The following is an 18,760-nucleotide window of genomic DNA, read 5'->3' as shown; positions in this document are numbered from 1 at the left end:
GAATCATCCCATACTGACGCTACTGAGGGGTCGCGGAGGCGCGCACTAGCCTGGAACTGCCCTGAAACTGCCGGCGTCGAGCACAGTGCCCAGCACCAGGCGGGTGCCCAAGCGCCAAGTGTGGAATCCACGGCGGTGGCTTCCATGCCCACCCTGCCACCCTGGACTTGTGTTGTCTGAGCACCCAGCACCCCCGTGCATAACCTGGGAACGCAGCAGGGCGGGTAGGGCAAGTGCGGGCACAGACCCGCGCCCAGGAGGCTCCCCCGGGCTGCTCCCACCTCCCGGCTCCGCCGGTCGCCCTCCCATCCGGCCCCCCCAACCCCCGCCCCGCGCTCGCGCTCGGGCTCCGGGTCCCGCCCCGCTTCCAGCCGCTCTCCACTCCCACCGCTCCTCCGCCCTCCTCCCTCTCCTCTTCCTCCTCCACGCCCCTCCCGCTGCGCCCGTCCGCGTACCTGGCTGCCTCTCTGGGTCCTCGGGGAGTCTAGAGCTCTAACCGCTGCGTTTCCGCGCCTCTCGCCGCGTCTCTCCCTGTCTCGCTGCTTCTCTCCGCTTCTTTCTCCCTCAGTCTCTTTCTCAGGCTCGGTGCTGTCTCCGTTCGTCCCTCGCCCAGCCGTCTGGTGGCCCGAGGTGGCAGCGGGCCCGGCGCGGGGCGCGATGAGCGGCGCCTGCACGAGCTACGTGAGCGCCGAGCAGGAGGTGGTGCGTGGCTTCAGCTGCCCGCGGCCGGGGGGCGAGGCGGCCGCCGTCTTCTGCTGCGGCTTCCGCGACCACAAGTACTGCTGCGACGACCCGCACAGCTTCTTTCCCTACGAGCACAGCTACATGTGGTGGCTCAGGTACCGGCCGGCCGTGGCCCTAACCCCAGCTAGAACCTCACTCCAGCCCTAGCCCCTTCGCCGCACCCTCGGCCCAGCGCGGGCTAAACCCTGAGCCCTCACCCAAATGCCCACCCCAACATCAGCATGGACCCCACCGGCCCTTTAGCCCCTCAGGCCCAATCCTGACCTTTGCTCTCATCCTGTCACCAGCCCAACTCCCTCAGTAACCTCTTCCCCCATTCAGATCTAAGCTTGAACCTCACCCCAACTCCATCCCTACTCCCAACGTCATACTCCACCACCCTCAAACCAGCCCCAGATTACATACCAACCCTCTTCCTGACACCACACTCTCTTCTCCCACAATCACTGGAAACCCAAACTCCACCCTCATTCAAATGCAAACCAGGGTCCCCATCCTAACATCAGCTCCACATCATCCCTGACTTTACCCACTCCGCAATACTGATCACCAGACCCAACCTCCCCGTGAATCCTCAGGCAACCCACCTCAGCTCTTCTTCCCAACCCTGACTCCAAACATGGTCCAGCCCTACACCCAGACCTCAGCCCCAAGTCCTACTCCTCATCTCATACTATATCCCTAGTCAATCCCAGCCCAGTCCAGGTTCAACTCTTTCTTCCCCCTCATATTTACTTATTCTTTCAGCTACCCCTTACTGAGCACTTAGTTGTGCCAGGCCCTGGAGTGGGTACTGGGGATGTACTCCACTCCCAAGCTAAGGCAGAAGACTAAGGGATTAGAGATGCCTCCAAGTTCATCAGTGGCACAATGCTACAGCAGAAGCCAGCTCAGGCTATATTAATAGAAGTATAATTTGGGTGGATCCCCACTCGTAGGACCTTAGTTTCCCTGCCTGTTCAGGGGAGGGGGTGGGTAGGACAGCACTGACATTCCTGGAGCCTAAGTGTGGTGCTGAGAGGGCAACGGGTCTCAGTGTCTCTCTGTCTCTAAAGGCCTCACCCAGAAAATAGGACGTGATCCTGAGCCTGCTCTGGAAAACAGACATCAGCAAAAATGGCGTGGGCCATCTCAGTAGATAGTGATTTTTTCTGTTCCTGCAGGTATGTGACTGGAGGCTGCATACCCTCTGGGTGGGAAAGGACAGTCTGCTGCAGAACCCATTCTGGGCCTCTGTCTTTGCATCTATCAAATGAAGAGCATGATAAATGATTGCCCCAATTTCTGACTTGGACCAAATGAGATAGAGGTGAAATCAACTTGGCATATGCCACTGACAATTACAGATACCACTTTTTCTAGACTGATTAATCTGTAATTCTGAAACCATTTTCAGATGGCCAAGTTTTCTGGTCCTGCACATTTGGCTGCTGTCTGTAACCTGAGGAATTATACTAATTTATTCTCTATTCCCCCATATATTCATTCATTCCTTATAGCCTTTGCTTTGTGCCTGGTGCAATGCTAGGCAATAGTGACACAGAAATCAATTATTCCCTGCCCCCGAGGAGCTCATAGTCCATTCAGAGAGATATTTCATGCACCTAGAGTATAACAATGGAGGATTTGCTGAAGACTGAGTGTACTTAGCACTGAGCTGGGTGCTGAAATATGGCAGTGCTGACCTCCCTTTGAGGTATAGAGACAGTATAGAACTTTGGGGATGGTGAGAAGGCTGTCCAAACCTTGGCTCTGTCACTTAATAGCTATGTGAATTAGGGCAATTAGGGCAATTACCTCTGAGTGGTATTGTTTGTTTGTTTGTTTGTTTATTTATTAGTAATCTCTACATCCAACATGGGGCTCGAACTCATGACCCCAAGTCACACACTGCTCTGACTGAGCCAGCCAGGCGCCCCTCTGAGTCTCTTTTTTCATCTTTTTTCATCTTCAAAATAGCAACAGGAATACCTATTTCGTTGAATTGTTGTGAGGATTTAGTGAAATAAAATAATGCATGTGAGAGTGACTAATACATATTGCAGATGTTCAGTAAAAGGAGGTTTCTTTCCCTGGTTCATAGGTAGGGAAAGTGAAGCTTGGAGTATCGAAGTGAATTGTCCAAGACCATCTAGCAATGTATTGGCAGACTGAAGTTTAAAGAACAGTACCTAGGATCAACCGAGAGGTAGATGAATTCACACATTCACAACCCTGGCACATCTTTTCTCCAGTTTACAGATGAGAAAACTTGCAAGGAGCTAAGTTCCTATCTGGGAATGCCCTAGTGAGAGCAAGTGGCAGAGCTGGGATGAAAACTCAGGCCTGTCTGGCCCCACGTCCAGGTCTGTCCTGTGGCACAACTGTTTAAGTCTAGCCTGGCTTTCTCATAACCCGCTCTACTCAGATCATTTGAAAAGATATTCACTGACCCTCCAATTCTGTGACCTCAAGAGCAGTTGAAAGGTTTAGCGTGCAGGGCTGACTCTTCCTAGGCTTGGACATAATGTGGTTCATAAACATCACAGACAGTTGCAAAGTGGAGGAGAGGAACTGAGGGTCCCCAGGACATCCAGGTAATCAGTGTGCTCTAACCCCTGAAACAACCCTCTGGTGTGCTCCACAGAGCCCTACCATAGCAGGGTGGAGACCTTGTTTGGCTCTAGACTCCATTTGGCCTTTTTCATGAAAGTTGGCCCTCAAAAACATAAAAATCTCCAGGTAAACAACTGTTTCCTTGTATAGTGCTCAAGGAGAATTGCTGTCTTTAAAAGTGTGTCTCAGGAAGTGAAGACTCCCTGTGGAGAAGCAGCTGGTGCTATCACATGTCTGGTCCACTTTCCAAACACCCTCTATCAGTAGCTCCATTTTTTTTTTTTTTTTTAAACCAGAATGTGAGCCAAAAGGCAGCAGCCTTGCAGCAGGACAGAACTGGGTGTCAGGCACTGGATATACACCACCTCATTTAATCTTTATGGACACCTGGTGAGAAAGGAACCTTTACAAATAAAGAAAATGAAGGTCAAGAGATGCAGGACTTTTCAGTTTACATGTGACAGAACCCAGATTTGAACTTAGAACTGCCCGACTCAAAAACCCTACCAAATGTTAGACTACCCCTCCAATTCTTTCCTAGAGGACACAGTGTGATCTTTCAGACTTGTAGATCTGTGAAATCCTACAAGGCTAGCAGCTCTTCAGCTTCCCACCCAGGGCAGGAAACTCCAACTTCATTGAAAAGTGTACTTATCCAGGTGTTCTTCACAAACCTGTGCAATAATAGAGAGCTTACCACCTCTTGAGGCAGTGCATTCACCTGGGGACAGTGCTAATCATTTGAAGTTCATCTTATACCAAGCACAGATTTCCCCCTTAGAGCTTCCCCTGGCATTCCTGACTCTATCCTTAGGGGCAGGTTCCTCTGTTCCCAGACAGACCATCAGAGACAGTGCCCGCTCCCTGACTGACTGCTAATCTAGGATGTATTCCCCCAGCTCTCTCACCCATTCTTCAAAGGGCCCTACATTTATTTATTTATTTAGTTATTTATTTATTTATTTATTTAAAAAATATTTTTAATGTTTATTTATTTTTGACAGAGAGAGACAGAGCATGAGCAGAGGAGGGGTAGAGAGAGAGGGAGACACAGAATCTGAAGCAGGCTCCAGGCTCTGAACTGTCAGCACAGAGCCCGACACGGGGCCTGAACTCACAGACCGCGAGATCATGACCTGAGCCGAAGTCGGACACTCAACCGACTGAACCACCCAGGCGCCCCAGGACCCTACTTTTAGAGGTGGCCACAGATGTCCCATGGAAAGTATAGGGTCCCGACTGGAGCACAAGCCTTCCTTATAAACAGTGAGCATATCTCAAAAGAGGAAATAATGTTTAATTAAAGTACTTATGAGAACCAAAAGGTACTGCATGTTCACTGTGGAAAATGTGGAAGGGACAAGAGAAACAAAAAAGGAAAGAAATCATGGGAGATCAGGTGTCTTAGCTTGGATTCCCCCCAAAGACTCAGATACAAGAATTTGAGGTCAAGTAGTTTATATGGAAAGGCATCCTAGAAAACATCGGTAGACGGTGGGGGAGAGAGGCGGGGAAGGGTAGGAGCAAACAATGGTGTGTCACCACTGAGGGTCACAGGAGCTTAAACCTGCTGAACTCTGCCAGCCATTGCAGAAATTATACCTCAGAGTCATCCCACCTGAGGACCAGGAATTTATATACCAGTTTATATACCAAGGTATATAGGGAATATATGCCAGGGAATCTATATACCAGGGTATTTATATACCAATTTCTGTCAGTCACTGGTTGTGTGCTGATGGGAGAAGGGAGGCATTAATTTTCCTGTACTTATGACCTGCTTGATGTACAGACGAAGACTGTTCTGGCCCAAGAAAGCTTTCAGGCAAAAGGATGCAGATGCTGGCATTTGAAACTCTGGCCAGAATATTCTATAATTATAAGACCAAATGGGACATAGACAGGACATCCACAGCCTGTGCTGTAACAGAGAGAGCCTGTTAGCAGTTTGATGTATTTCTACCTGACCTTACAGATGTATAATTATGTAAATGTTTATGTTTAAGTTGGCATTATGCTATATATTTAGTAGTGTGTCCTAGTCTTTTCACTTAACATTTTCCCATCAGAATTTATTCTTGACCTTAAATAATATTTGAAAATATGTTTTTAATGGCTCTATATGATTCCACTGCAGGGTGTTCAATAATTTATTTAGCCAGGGGCACCGGGGTGGCTCAGTCTGTTAAGTGTCCGACTCTTGGTTTCACGTCGGGTCATGATCTCATGGCTTGTGGGTTCGAGCCCCGCATCTCAGAGCAGAGCCTGCTTGGGATTCTCTCTCTCTCCCTCTCTCTGCCCCTCCTCCCCTCCCCCAAAATAAATAAATAAACTTAAAAGTAATAATTGACTAAATAATTTATTTAGCCATGGTGAGGTGAAGGAACAGCAGTGAGGAGATATTCTAGATGTGGAATCCACACTGGTGCAATGACCCACTGGAGGGTGGGTCAGAAATTACTTTGAGGCTGGAAGGACAGCTGATTTTTAACTAAGGCTTACTCTTTGTCTTGATTTTTTAAGAAACAGCATCGTGGGGAGGGCTCTTTAAGACCATCTCCAGCTCCCTGGGGTGGAAGCAGGTTGAAGAAAGTAGGGAGGGAAGGCAAACAGAAGGGGAATACATACTGAGTCCCAACTATGTGGTTGCACTGAAGCATGTCATGTTACATGTATGGTGAGTACTTGGCGTATAGCTAATGCTCTTTCTCATGCTTAGGTGCAGAAAGTCTAAGACAAGTAGAGACAGAACAAAAGCTGAAGCCAGCTGATTCCTATAATATCTACAATACTTCGCATCTAACAGGCTGCCTCCCAAGTCCCTTCCCGACACTCAGCTCCCTCCTGTCTTCTCTCCCCAGTATTGGAGCTCTTGTGGGCCTGTCCATAGCAGCAGTGGTTCTCCTGGCCTTCATTGTCACTGCCTGTGTGCTCTGTTACCTGTTCATCAGCTCAAAGCCCCACACGAAGTTGGACCCAGGCTTAAGCTTACAGCCTACAGGTAAGAAATAGGCCTCAGGATTTCCGTGTATTGAACAGGCTAGCACCTTTACAGAGGGGAGATATTTAGAAGTGACGTACGAAATATTTGCTTCACGAGTGTTCCTAGAATATCCTGAAGCAGCAACACATTTTTTAAGAGGGTCATGATCTGAACATTTTCATCCGAAGCTCTTCATGTGCTCAGTGTTTATCAAAATAATTTGATATAGTCAAGATTCTATTTGTCACACAAAGATTAATCCATCTTGTGGATTTGCTAAGATAATGTTTTCATTCTAGCCTTAGAGAGTGAAAACTGATTTTAATGTTGTCCCAAAATAGAATTAATAAGAAAAACTGAGTTTGTTCAGAAATTAAATAGTTATTTTTCGATAATCTGAATTTTTGGACTACCCCTTCCTTCATTAGCACAGGCCATCTAGAGCCTCAAAGGCCCCCTGCCCAAAAAACAGTATTGCTTTTTCATAAGTCTTTATTGCACACATTTTTACGACCTCTGCAAGGTACTATGAAAGATACAAGTCCCTACTGGCAAATGATCTTTCTGTATGGTTTGGCAAACAACACTCAAAATGAGTATTATTATCTCCACTTTACAGATGAGATGAGAGATGAGAGAATCGAGGGTAAGACACATTAGATGACTTAACTCAAAGTGTCAGAGCCAATAAATGGTAAGGGTGAGTGGATGCCTGGCTGGTTCAGTTGGTAGAGCATGTGACTTTTGATACTGGGGTCCTGAGGTCAAGCCCCACGTTAGGTGGACAGCCTACTTTAAAAAAATAAATTAAAAAAAATTTTTTAAAAGGTAAGGCTGAAATTCAGCTCATGTTTTTCTACCTTAAATCATGCTCTTCTGCCCACCCAAACAAGAGTAGATTTGAATGAGTGCTGAGTTAGCAAAGTTGTTGGTTGGGTAAAAGGAGGAAAGGCATTCCAGGTTAGAGTAAATAATGGGTAAAAGTGTGTGGGCAATTCTGAGTAAGAGCTATGCAGTGACTGGTTCATTTATCACGGGGCCCCATAGGAAATAAGGCCAGGCAGGACCTGAGGAATTTAAGCTAAGCAGAAGCAAGGGCGGCAATTATCAGGGACGTAGAAAGGTGCGGAGTAGCTAACTTTCAGAAGAAGATAGAGGGTTTTTTCAGTTGTAAAAGATTAATTTTCCAACTTAACAACTTATGCCACAAACAACAGCACAAGAACCCTTCTCCGATCCTGATGACAATGAATAATCCTGCTGCTGCTGAGCAATGAAAAGCAGAAGGGATGAGGGTGGAAGGATTCTTCTGGCTCCCCTTGTAGTCAGGAATATGGGAGGCAGTGGCAGGGAATAGGAAGAAAGCCCTGAGCCTAGATCCAGACAGCTCAGGGAGACCAGAGACAGCCCAGGCTTCAACTTTTCCAGAGAAAGATCAGAGAAGTTAATGAAAGGCATGAAAGAAACTATCTCATGAGATATAGCATGTATGTAGATAGGAAGGCTCAATATCATAGACATATCAGATCTTAAAAAATTAATCTATAAATAAAAATCCCAACAAAATGTTTCATGGAATTTGTCAAATTAGTTCTAAAATTAATGTAGAAGAGTAAAGGGAGAGACTAAACAAAACAATTTTGGAAAAGAAAGAAGAGGGGCACCTGGGTGGCTTATTCAGGTGAGCATCCAACTCTTGGTTTTGGTTCAGGTCATGGTCTTATGGTTCGTGAGTTCAAGCCCCACATTAGGCTCTGTGCTAACAGCTTGGAGTCTGGAGCCTGCTTTAGATTCTGTGTCTCCCTCTCGCTGTGCCCCTTCCCTGCTCACACTCTGTCTCTCTCTCTCTTAAAAATAAATAAACAGTAAAAAATTAAAAAACAAAAAAACAAAAAAAAAAAAGGGAAAAGAAAGAGACGAGGGACTTACCCTACCAGATAACAGACATTTTAAGAAGATATATTGTCTGCTTGATATTGGCACAGCAATTAACAGACAGAATTAGCAATGCAGTGCTAATTTGTACATTTGCCCCCCAGGGACATTTGGCAATGTCTGGAGACATTTTTGGTTGTTCCAACTGGGGAAGGTATCTCTTGATAGAGACCAGGGATGCTGTTAAACATCCTACAATACAGAGGACAACACTCCACAACAAAGAGTTATGCAACCCAAAATTAAATAGTGCCAATGTTGAAAAACCCTAGATTTAAAAAGAGTCCAGAAACAGACTGATTAAAATGTAGGAATTTGAATTAAACACTTAAAAATTTTTTCTTTTTTTTTTTTTTTAAATTTTTTTTTCAACGTTTATTTATTTTTGGGACAGAGAGAGACAGAGCATGAACGGGGGAGGGGCAGAGAGAGAGGGAGACACAGAATCGGAAACAGGCTCCAGGCTCTGAGCCATCAGCCCAGAGCCTGACGCGGGGCTCGAACTCACGGACCGCGAGATCATGACCTGGCTGAAGTCGGACGCTTAACCGACTGCGCCACCCAGACGCCCCAAAAAAATTTTCTTAAATAAGGGAAAAATTGGCAAATTTGCCTTCATCAAATCCAAATAGACATGAAATAAAAATAAGATAAAAGTGGGGTGCCTGAGTGTCTCAGTCAGTTAAGCGTCCAACTCTCGGTTTTGGCTCAGGTCATGATCTCACAGTTTTGTGAGTTCAAGCCCTGTGTCAGGCTCTGCACTGGCAGCGTGCAGCCTGCGTGGGATTCTGTCTCTTCCCCTCTCTCTCTGCCCCTCCCCTGCTCATGCTCTCTCTGTCTCTCTCAAAATAAATAAATGAACTTAAAAAAATTGTTTTTAAAAAGACAAAAGACATTATAAATAACATTACAAAACAAGTGGTGGACTGCAAAGTTATTAGAAACATAAAAATAAATACACACATATAGACAATCCTCATTATTCACACATTTGATATTTGTGAAATTGTGTACTTGCTAAAATTTATCTGTAACCTCAAAATCAATACTTACAGTGTTTTTGAGGTCATTTGTGGATGTGGACATGTGTAGAGCAGCAAAAAGTTTGAGCTGCCCATCACGCACATACTCAGCTGAGGTTAAACAAGGCTACACTCTGCCTTCTTGTTTTCAGCTCTCATACTGTAAACAAGTATATATTTAGTGCCATGTTTTTTGCATTTTTGTGATTTTTGTTAATTTCACTGTTTAAAATGCCCCCCAAATATAGTGCCAAAGTATTATTGTCTACTGTTCCTAAGCATAAGAAGGCTGCTGTGCCCTGTGGAGAAAACACATGTGTTTTAAACTTTGTTTTGGCAGGAATTATAATGCTGTTGGTCATGAGTTCAATGTTAATGAATCAACAATGTATATTAAATAATGTGTCTTCAAACAGAAACACACACAAAATAAATTCATGTATTGGTCAGATGACAAAACTGTTGTGACCAGAGGCTCACAGGAACCTAACCTAGCATTTCCCCAGGAGCAATGATTCAGTATTCATTAATTCAGTGTTTGTGATGATTTTATAGAATATAACTACTGCGGGGTGCCTGGGTGGCTCAGTCAGTTGAGTGTCTGACTCTTGATTTTGGCTCAGGTCATGATCTTGTGGTTGTGGGACCAAGCCCCGCATCAGGATCTGCACTGACAGTACAGAGCCTGCTTGGGATTCTCTCTTTCTCACTCTCTCTCTCTCTCTGTCTGTCTCTCTGCCCCTCCTCTGCTTCTGCTCTCAGTCTCTCTCAAAATAAAGAAACAAATTTAAAAAAATAAATGTTAAGAGAAGAGTATAACTACTGTGAATTATGAGAATTAACTATATATAAAGTAGAGGTGAGGTTGATATCCAGAATATACAGGCACATCTTTAAACAAATGAGAAAAACATAATCTACAAAAAAAGAAATTCAAATGCTCAGTACACATGAAAAGATGCTCAGCCTTACTAATAATCAGAAGAGTGCAGTTTAAGAATGAAGTAACTTTTAAAAACAATTACATTGGCGGGCCCCTGGTTGGCTCAGTCAGAAGAGCATGTGACTCTTGATCTCGGGGTTGTGAGTTCAAGCCCCACATTGGGGGTAGAGATTACTAAAAAAATAAATAAACTTAAAAAAAGTCAATTACACTGGCAAAAGTCCAAAAATGGATCATATTAATAGTGAGAAGTTCAGGTGTGAGGAATTGATCCTGTCATATGCGACTGGTAAGAGAATAACTTGGACAACCACTTTGTGGAGCAACTTGGCAATATCTATTGAAACTAAAAAAATAAAAATAAAAAAAATATATATATACACACACATCCTATACTCCATAATTCCACTGTAATTATCTGCCTTAGAGAAATAGTTGCACTAGGAGGGGCTTGTAAAGATAGATCCATGATAACTTGTTGTAATTAGAAACAAATTAAATGTCCATCAGTAGAGGAATAATGAAATATGATATCACAGTTAAAAGGAATGAACTAGCTCTAAATACACCATCTCATTTGCTCTTCAAATAACTGGGCAGAGCACAGATCTTATTGCTATCCATTTTACAGATGAGGATTTTACAGACTGAGGCCCAGCGTCACCTAGTGAGTGAGTGACAGAACCAACTCAGCCTCCACCCTCCTTCCTCTCCTTATCCCTGTGCCATCAAAGGGAAGTCCTCACCATGTGCCAGACACTGAAACTTTATGTGCACTCTCTCATCTAATTTTCCCAAATGGGTTAATGATTGTCACCCCTTTTACAGATGTGAACACCAGGTCTCAGAGAGGTTAGATGACTGGCCCAAGGATTTACAGCTTGTAAACTGTAGAACTGGAATTCAAATACATGTGTCTTTCTGCCTCCCAAGTCCTACTCTTTCTGTGTTGCCAGGCCAGGTGTGTGAGGTGTTCCTGCTTGTGACCTGCTTCTCTTACCTCTCCTTGTTTTATCCCCCAAACCTTTCTGACTCAAAGGAGATATAGTTCATTCTTTGGCCGTGTGAATGAAAACCACCCTCCTACTTTTCACTGCTCAGCCACCAGGTAGATTATTCAGTCCCTAGGGTTTGAGGCAGTTGTGTTCTTGCTTTTTGCTGCTGCTGCTTCTTCTTCTTCTTCTTCTTCTTCTTCTTCTTCTTCTTCTTTTAAGATTTTATTTTTGAGTAATCTCTACACCCAATGTGGGGCTTGAACTCACAACCCTGAGATCAAGGGTCACATGCTCTAACAGAGTGAGACAGCCATGCGCCCCTTGCTTATTTTTAGGATGGAAAATGCATTTCCTGACCTTTTATTAAGTGATAGCTTTCAGCTCTCTCTGCATTTTGCCCAAACTCAACTCTTAGCTCCTCCCCTTCTTCATTAAGTGCTATGCTCTCCTTCCTCTGAATACACAGTGTTTAACCAGGAGTTTCTCATTTCTCCAGCATCTGAGACAGTTAAAAAAAAAAATTAATGTTTATTTATTTTTGAGAGAGAGACAGAACATGAGTGGAGGAAGGGCAGAGAGAGAGGGAAACACAGAATCCAAAGTAGGCTCCAGGCTTTGAGCTGTCAGGACAGAGCCCAACACGGGGCTTGAACCCATGAAACGTGAGATCATGACCTGAACTGAAGTCAGATGCTTAACCGACTGAGCCACTCAGACACCCCATCTGCATCTGAGACAGTTTATAAGCCCACTATCTTACATTCATCAGAGCTTTACCCTTCACAAAGAAAGACTTTTCACTTCTGTCTCCCTCTCTGGTAGGACATGTGGAGAGATCATCAGCCCCATTTTACAGCAGACAGAACCAAGGCTTAGCCAAGGGAAGTGAATTAGCCAAGTCCACACAGCTAGTGAGTTTGTGTTGCTGAGGTATCAAGCCCAATCTCCCAGACTCTAAAGACTACGATTATTGCACTGTATCTTGGGGCCATGATATCTGACTATGAGGACACGGGCAGTGTAGGGAGTGAGAACCTTAGTAAGAGCACAGTGGGAATGGACCTGAGTTTCTGAAAATAGGTTCTTTCTGCTGCTCAGGCATTCTGTACTATCCCATCACACCCACACCAATCCCATCACCCAAACTCAGGATGCAACAAAGACCGTAACTTTCTTACTCTGGTACTTTGTGAGGAACTAGCTTGATCAGAAGGGTGACTGAGTTCCTACTGTTGTGCTAGGTGCTATGCTTTAAACACCTTATCCCATTTAACCAGCTCAACTACTCTGCCAAGTGGTTATTATCAACCCTATTTTGCAGATGAGGTGAATGAGGTAAGTGTAGAGGTGATATTCCGACCTAGGTACGTTTAGTAAGAGACAAAAAAAAGGGGGGGAAATGAGAGACAAGAGTTCAATTTTCCCTCTAAAAGGTGTTGGTGGGAGATCATTAATCAGCCATTCTCATCATCCATCAGCTTGGTGTTTTCATAAAGTTAAACATACACTTACTATATGTATTAGTTTCCTACAGCCCCTGTAACAAATGACCACAAACTTGGTGGCTTAGCATAACAGAAATGTATTAATTATCTCACATTCCAAATCAGTTTCACTGGATTGAAATCAAAGGCTCCAGGAGAGAATCTATTCCCTGCCTTGTCCAGTTTCTGGTGACTGCCAGCATTCCTTTGCTTGTAGCTGTATCCCTCCAATCACACACTCTACATGTGTCTTCACATCACTCTACGTGTGTCCATCTCCCTCTGCCTTTCTATTATAAAGGCAGTTGTGTTGGCATTTAGGGCCCACCCAGATAATTCAGGATATCCTCATCTCAAAACCCTTAATTTAATCACATCTGCAAAATTTTACCATATAAGGTAACATTCACAGGTACCAGAGATTAGGACCTGATATCTTTGGGGGCCACCATTCAGCCCACTATACCATACAAATCAGCAATCACACTCCTAGGTGTTTATCCTAGAGAAATGAAAATGTATGTCTGCACAAAGCCTATACATGAATGTTCATAGCAGCTTTATTTGTAATTGATGAAAACTAGAAACAACCCAGATGTCCTTCAATGAGCAGATGGTACAACTATACAATGGTATATATGTAGCCATAAAAAGGAATGCACTATTGATACGTACAACAATTAAATGGATCTCAAGGGTATTATGTCAAATAAAAAAAGCCAATCTCAAAAGGTGGAATACTATATACTTCTATTTATATAACACTTCTGGAATGACAAAATTATAGTAATGGAGAAAAGGTTGGTGGTTACCAGGAGTTAGGTTTAGGAGGAAGGTCTGACTATAAAGACATAGCATGAAGAAGTTTTTTCTGTGGTAATGAAACAGTTCTTTATCCTGACTGTGGCAGTGATTATATAACTATGTATGTGATAAACTTTGATAGTACCATACACCAAAAAAAAAAAAAAAAAAAAGTACATATAAAAACTGGTAAAAATTGAACAGGATTTGTAGTTTAGTTCATCATATTGTATCCATGTCAGTCTCCTAGTTTTGAAGTTATTCTGTGGTTATTTAAGATTTTACCATTGGGGAAAGCTAGGTGAAGGGTAAACTGCAACTCTCTACTATTTTTGTAACTTCTTATGAGTCTTAAATTAGTTAAAAAATAGAAAGGTCAAAAGAAAACAAAGGAAATCTATTGGCTCTGTGGGTGAGAAGTCCAAAAGTCAGGTGGGCTTTCTGGATGGTTTGAATAGAAGTTCACTATGTCCTTAGGCTTGTGTCTCCATCCTCTAAGATTCTCTCGGCTCTACCCTCTATTTTGTGTTGGCTTACTCCTCAGGCTGACTTTTCTTATGGTAGTAAGTTGACTACCAGCAGTCCCTGGGACCACTAGCTTTTTGTTTCCTTCTAGCCAGGAGAAGAAAGAGGGAACTATCCCTTCTTTCCAGGGGGAAGGTGTGAGCTCTACTCTTACTGGACCGTTAAGGTCATGTGTCCAACCCTAAACCAATCACTGTGCCCAGGGAAATGCTATGCACCCATTGCCAATCCATGTGGCAAAGGAATGGGATTACCCGATTGGCTCAGACCACCCAGGCCCCACAACTGGAGCTGGGATGGGGCCAATACCACCCAAATATAATTGCTATTAACAGGTGGGAAGAGGTGGGATGTATGTTAGGTAGCCAACTCCAATGTCCAATACAACCTCCTTCTTGAAACTCACTCTTCCCTTAGTTTTGAAGGCATCATTCTTCCTGGACATCCCCCATCAATAGGTCTTTTAAAGCATAGGTGTTTTCTAGACAGATAAGGTATAAAATGTCATTCCAAGCAGAAGACATAGCATAAGCAAAAAACCAGAGATGTGAAGGAATGAAACTGTTTAGGGAACAATGAAAACCTTGGTAACCCAAAGTGTAGAATTCTTAAGGGAAGGGTGAGAGTAATGAAGCTAAAGAGAAGGGGGATTGGGCCAGTATATGAAGAGCCTTGAATACGACCCCAAGGATGCAGGTAATGGGAAGACATTGAAGGCTTTTGAGAAAAAACAGTACATGGACTCACTTGACTTTAGAAAGCTCTCTCTGGCCACAAACTAGAGGATAGATTGGAGGGGGTCTAACTGGAAGCTGTTCCACTGGTCTAGGAGGAAGAAGATGTGACTAAGGGTGGTGGCCTTGAAGATGTAAAGAAATGGGTGAATATGGAAGATGGTGATTGGTGGAATCTGCAGGACTCACATTCCTGGCTTGAATACTTGATACACTTTTTTTTTTTTTTTTAGTAATCTCTACCTCCAACATGGGGCTCGAACCCACAACCCCAAGATCAAAAGCCACCTGCCCTACCAACTGAGCCAGCCAGGTGCCCCTGAACACTTGATGCACTTTTTATTCAAAAAAGCAGGAATGCTCAATTGTGTCAAATGCTCCTGATAAGTCAAGGGATATAAGGATTTGTAAGTGACCATGGGATTTAGTGACAAAACATTTTGAGGCAAGTTGGGGGAAGTACCTAAGTCAATTACAGCAGAATAAGTCATGAATGGGAAATAGGGAATACTAAGGCCAAGCGAGCCTCCTTTCAAGCTCATATATAAGAAGAGAGAATAAAGCAGTAGCTGAAGAGAGTCGTGGAATCTATTCTTAAAGAAGAGAATAATGTATCTTTTAAAAATTTCCAGCACTTCTCTGCATGCTAGCTATGTAGTCAGCCTGTATCTTCATCTATAAAATGAGTTTTCAGTAGTACCTATCTTATGGGTTTATGGTCAAGGTCAAGTCTTCATTTTTCCTAACAATTGTTTATTGTCCGTCTCCCCGAGTAGACTTTAACTTCATTAGAAACACTGATAGCTCGGGGCGCCTGGGTGGCTCAGTCGGTTAAGTGTCCCAGTTTGGCTCAGGTCATGATCTCACGGTCCGTGAGTTTGAGCCCTGCGTCGGGCTCTGTGCTGACAGCTCAGAGCCTGGAGCCTGTTTCAGATTCTGTGTCTCCCTCTCTCTCTGCCCCTCCCCTGTTCATGCTCTGTCTCTCTCTGTCTCAAAAATAAATAAACGTTAAAAAAAAAAATTAAAAAAAAAAAAGAAACACTGATAGCTCCTAGTGAATGATGTAGTATGTTGTTAATAAATATTTGTTGAGCAAATGATGAATTTAAGACTATAAGCACAGTCCTACCCCAGGTAAGCACTCAGGGAAGTTAGCCAGGGTGCATGGGACTGTGGGGGAGGAAGGTCTGCATGAGGAAACCCCATACCTTCAGCCTGCTGTTTTCCAGACCCCAAGGAGGAGGCGCCCCCTGACTGCCAAGGTGGGAATACAGGCACTTTGATGGAAGTGCCAGGAGTGAGCGCTCTTGGGCAGAATCACCCTTTCCTGAACCCACAGCTGGACTGCAATGAGGAGCAGGCTATGGACCCCAAGTGCTTTCTCCAGCACTGCTTCATGGCCACAGTGACTGTCAGCGACATTCCAGGCAGCCCTGAGGAGGCCCCTGTCCCAAATCTAGACCCACGTGGACCAGCCCCATAAACATCGAATAAATGTCTCTACATCATCCTTTTCTGGAGCCTCTTTTCCATGAAAGATGGGGGTGGGGATGATCAAAGGGACCTTGGAGCCCAGTGGGATACATGAGGGCTTTCCCCAGAAATCCCACCCAGGCCTTGCTTTGCACCCATTTATATTGCTGTGCCTGGACTACTGTGGGCCAAAGACAGTTTAGACATGAGTCCCAGAGAAATGGTCGGTAATAACTCCATGCAATCAGAGGGAAGCTTGAGGCCTCTGGAGGCTCAGAGGAGCCCCTTACCCAACTTAGGGAGCAAGAGAAGTCTGACTTGGTCTTCCTGTCACAGAGCAGGTATACCTAGGATGCCCTGGAAAGATGGCTGGGACCCAGAAGCAGGTGACTTCTACCACTCCTGCAGCTCTGCCCCAAGGAACAGAATGAGAGGGAGTGTAGAGTACACGGGGCCCAGCCACATTTAATATCATTTAATTTCTTAGTTGGATGAAAGAGTGAATAAACAAGAGAGGGAATGTATGGTTAACAGACTGAACATAGGCTGCACAGTGTAGACGCAGCCCCTTCCTGTCCACATGTGGTCTTGATAAAGTCCCTAACTCTCCCTGAGCCTCAGTTCCCTTGCTGGGTTATGGTGAGTGTTCAATGAGATGATGGTTATGTTCTGCCTTCATAAATATGAAAGTGCTACAAAGACTTTTGAAACTACAGTTGGGTGTTTTTCAATATAATGAGTAAGAGCAGGGACTCTGGAACCAAATATCTGGTTCAAATCCTGTCCCTGCCCTTACTTCCTAGGTGACATTTGTGCCTCAGTTCTCTCATCTATGCAAGCAGGTATAATAGTAGGACCTGCCTTATAGAGTTTGGGGGAAGATTAAATCACTTAGTCCATACAAAGTACTTAGAACAGTGTTGGCAAATGGAAAACACTATGTATTAGCTATTGCCATTATATTATTATTATTATTATTATTATTAATTTTATTGTTAAGGGATCTTAGGGGGGATGGCTGACTTCCACTCCTCTCCTGGCTGTTCTCTTTATCTTAACTTTGCAAGTGGCTTTAGGCTTTGCCTTGGGAGCACAAGGTAAGGATCGAGGAGATTCGGTGGCCACTGAAAGCAGCTCTTGACATTTCTGAGAGTGACATGAACTGCTGCTAGATTTGGCAACAGTGAAATAGCCACTGTTAGATATTTGTTCATGGGGCCTGAGCCAGCCAAGGGCACATGGTGGAGTGGCAAGGCAGAGTGAGTCACCTTCAGAAGTGCCCTAGACTGAAAGTCAAGAGACCTCGGTTCTGGTCTTCATTTGTTGTCCTGTGTGTATGTATACACACATAGGTAGGTATGTGTGCATGCACATGTGCCTGCGTATATGTCTATGTGAGTGCACATGTGTGCATGCATGTGTACTTTATTTTGTGTATGTATGTGTCTTTTATTATTAGCACTCTGAAGCCAGCACCTTTGTCCACTTATTGTATGTACATCCATCTATTCTGTGCCAAGAACTGTGCAGGTTACTGGAAACAAAAAGGAATCAGCCACAGCTGCTACCTCAAGGGGCTCACATGGAGAGCAAGGAGAGCACACAAAAGGGCAGTGGGCCCAGTGGTGGCCCCTTATGCAGTTTGAGTGAGGAATAAGTGATGTCTGAGCTGAATCATCAAAGATGAGTCAAAGTTTCCAGGTGAGACAAGGTCAGAAGACATAATGTTCAGAGTACAACCTGTACCAAAACAGAGAGAGCCTAGCACATCTCAGGAACTGCAAGTCATACGTTGGAGCGAGAGCTTAGGGTACTTTTTTTTTGTGTGTAAGTGGGAGTGGGTGACAGACGGGAGGTTTAGTCACTGACGTTTTGTATGACCTTTCACAGGACAGATCCTGTCTCTCTCCTTAGTATCTCCATCAGTAAATTTCAGTTTTCCTCTGAACTTTCTGTGCTGGATCTTCTGGGAGGTTACAAGGGAGAATCCAATACAGCCTTTAGGCTGCTCATGGTCTGACAGGGGGACATAATCGGTAAATTCTAAAAACTCAAGTGGTCATCAGTGGCCTAAGCAGTGGTTCTCAAACTTCAGACTGCATCAGAATCAGACGGAGGGCTTGTTAAAGCACAGATTGCTGGGTCTGCCTCTCTCCCACCTCTTTCCTACCTTGGAGTGTCTGAATCTGTAGTTCTGGAAGAAGTCCCCACAATTTTAACTGGTTCCAGGTGATGCTGCTGCTGCTGGTCTGGGTCCACCTTTTTGAGCATGACTGGCCAGGAAAAACAAAGAGGAATCAGCTGGAGAGATTAAGAGCCAGCCTCACACTGAGCAGGGCCCTGAAGGTCTAGGAGAACATCCCCCAGCAGGAGTCTGTATGGATGGGTTGCGGATAGGTGGAAAACAGACTGTGTGTGTTGCCTTTGCTGACCTGTACATCCCAGGCCCCATAAAGCTCTTCCCATCCCCCATGTTTAAGGTTCTCCCTTTTGAATTTAATCAATCCTCAGAGCTGGCTTTCA

General features: G+C 44.4%; 1 protein-coding gene across 1 annotated transcript; it reads left to right on the top strand.

Moving 5' to 3' along the window:
• The first annotated feature begins 657 nt into the window (after nt 1-657).
• SHISAL2A (shisa like 2A) lies at nt 658-16,247 on the top strand. The gene is made up of 3 exons (XM_047083333.1): nt 658-839; nt 6,201-6,340; nt 15,994-16,247. Exons 1-3 carry the CDS (start codon nt 658-660, stop codon nt 16,245-16,247), a joined length of 576 nt encoding a protein of 191 aa, XP_046939289.1.
• The last annotated feature ends 2,513 nt before the right edge of the window (nt 16,248-18,760 follow it).

Source organism: Lynx rufus, unplaced genomic scaffold (assembly GCF_022079265.1).
Source record: "Lynx rufus isolate CCGP_SWC_20201006 ecotype Redwood Valley unplaced genomic scaffold, mLynRuf1.p SCAF_2, whole genome shotgun sequence".
Lineage (NCBI taxonomy): Eukaryota > Metazoa > Chordata > Mammalia > Carnivora > Felidae > Lynx > Lynx rufus.
This window is presented reverse-complemented; position numbering and strand designations above follow the sequence as displayed.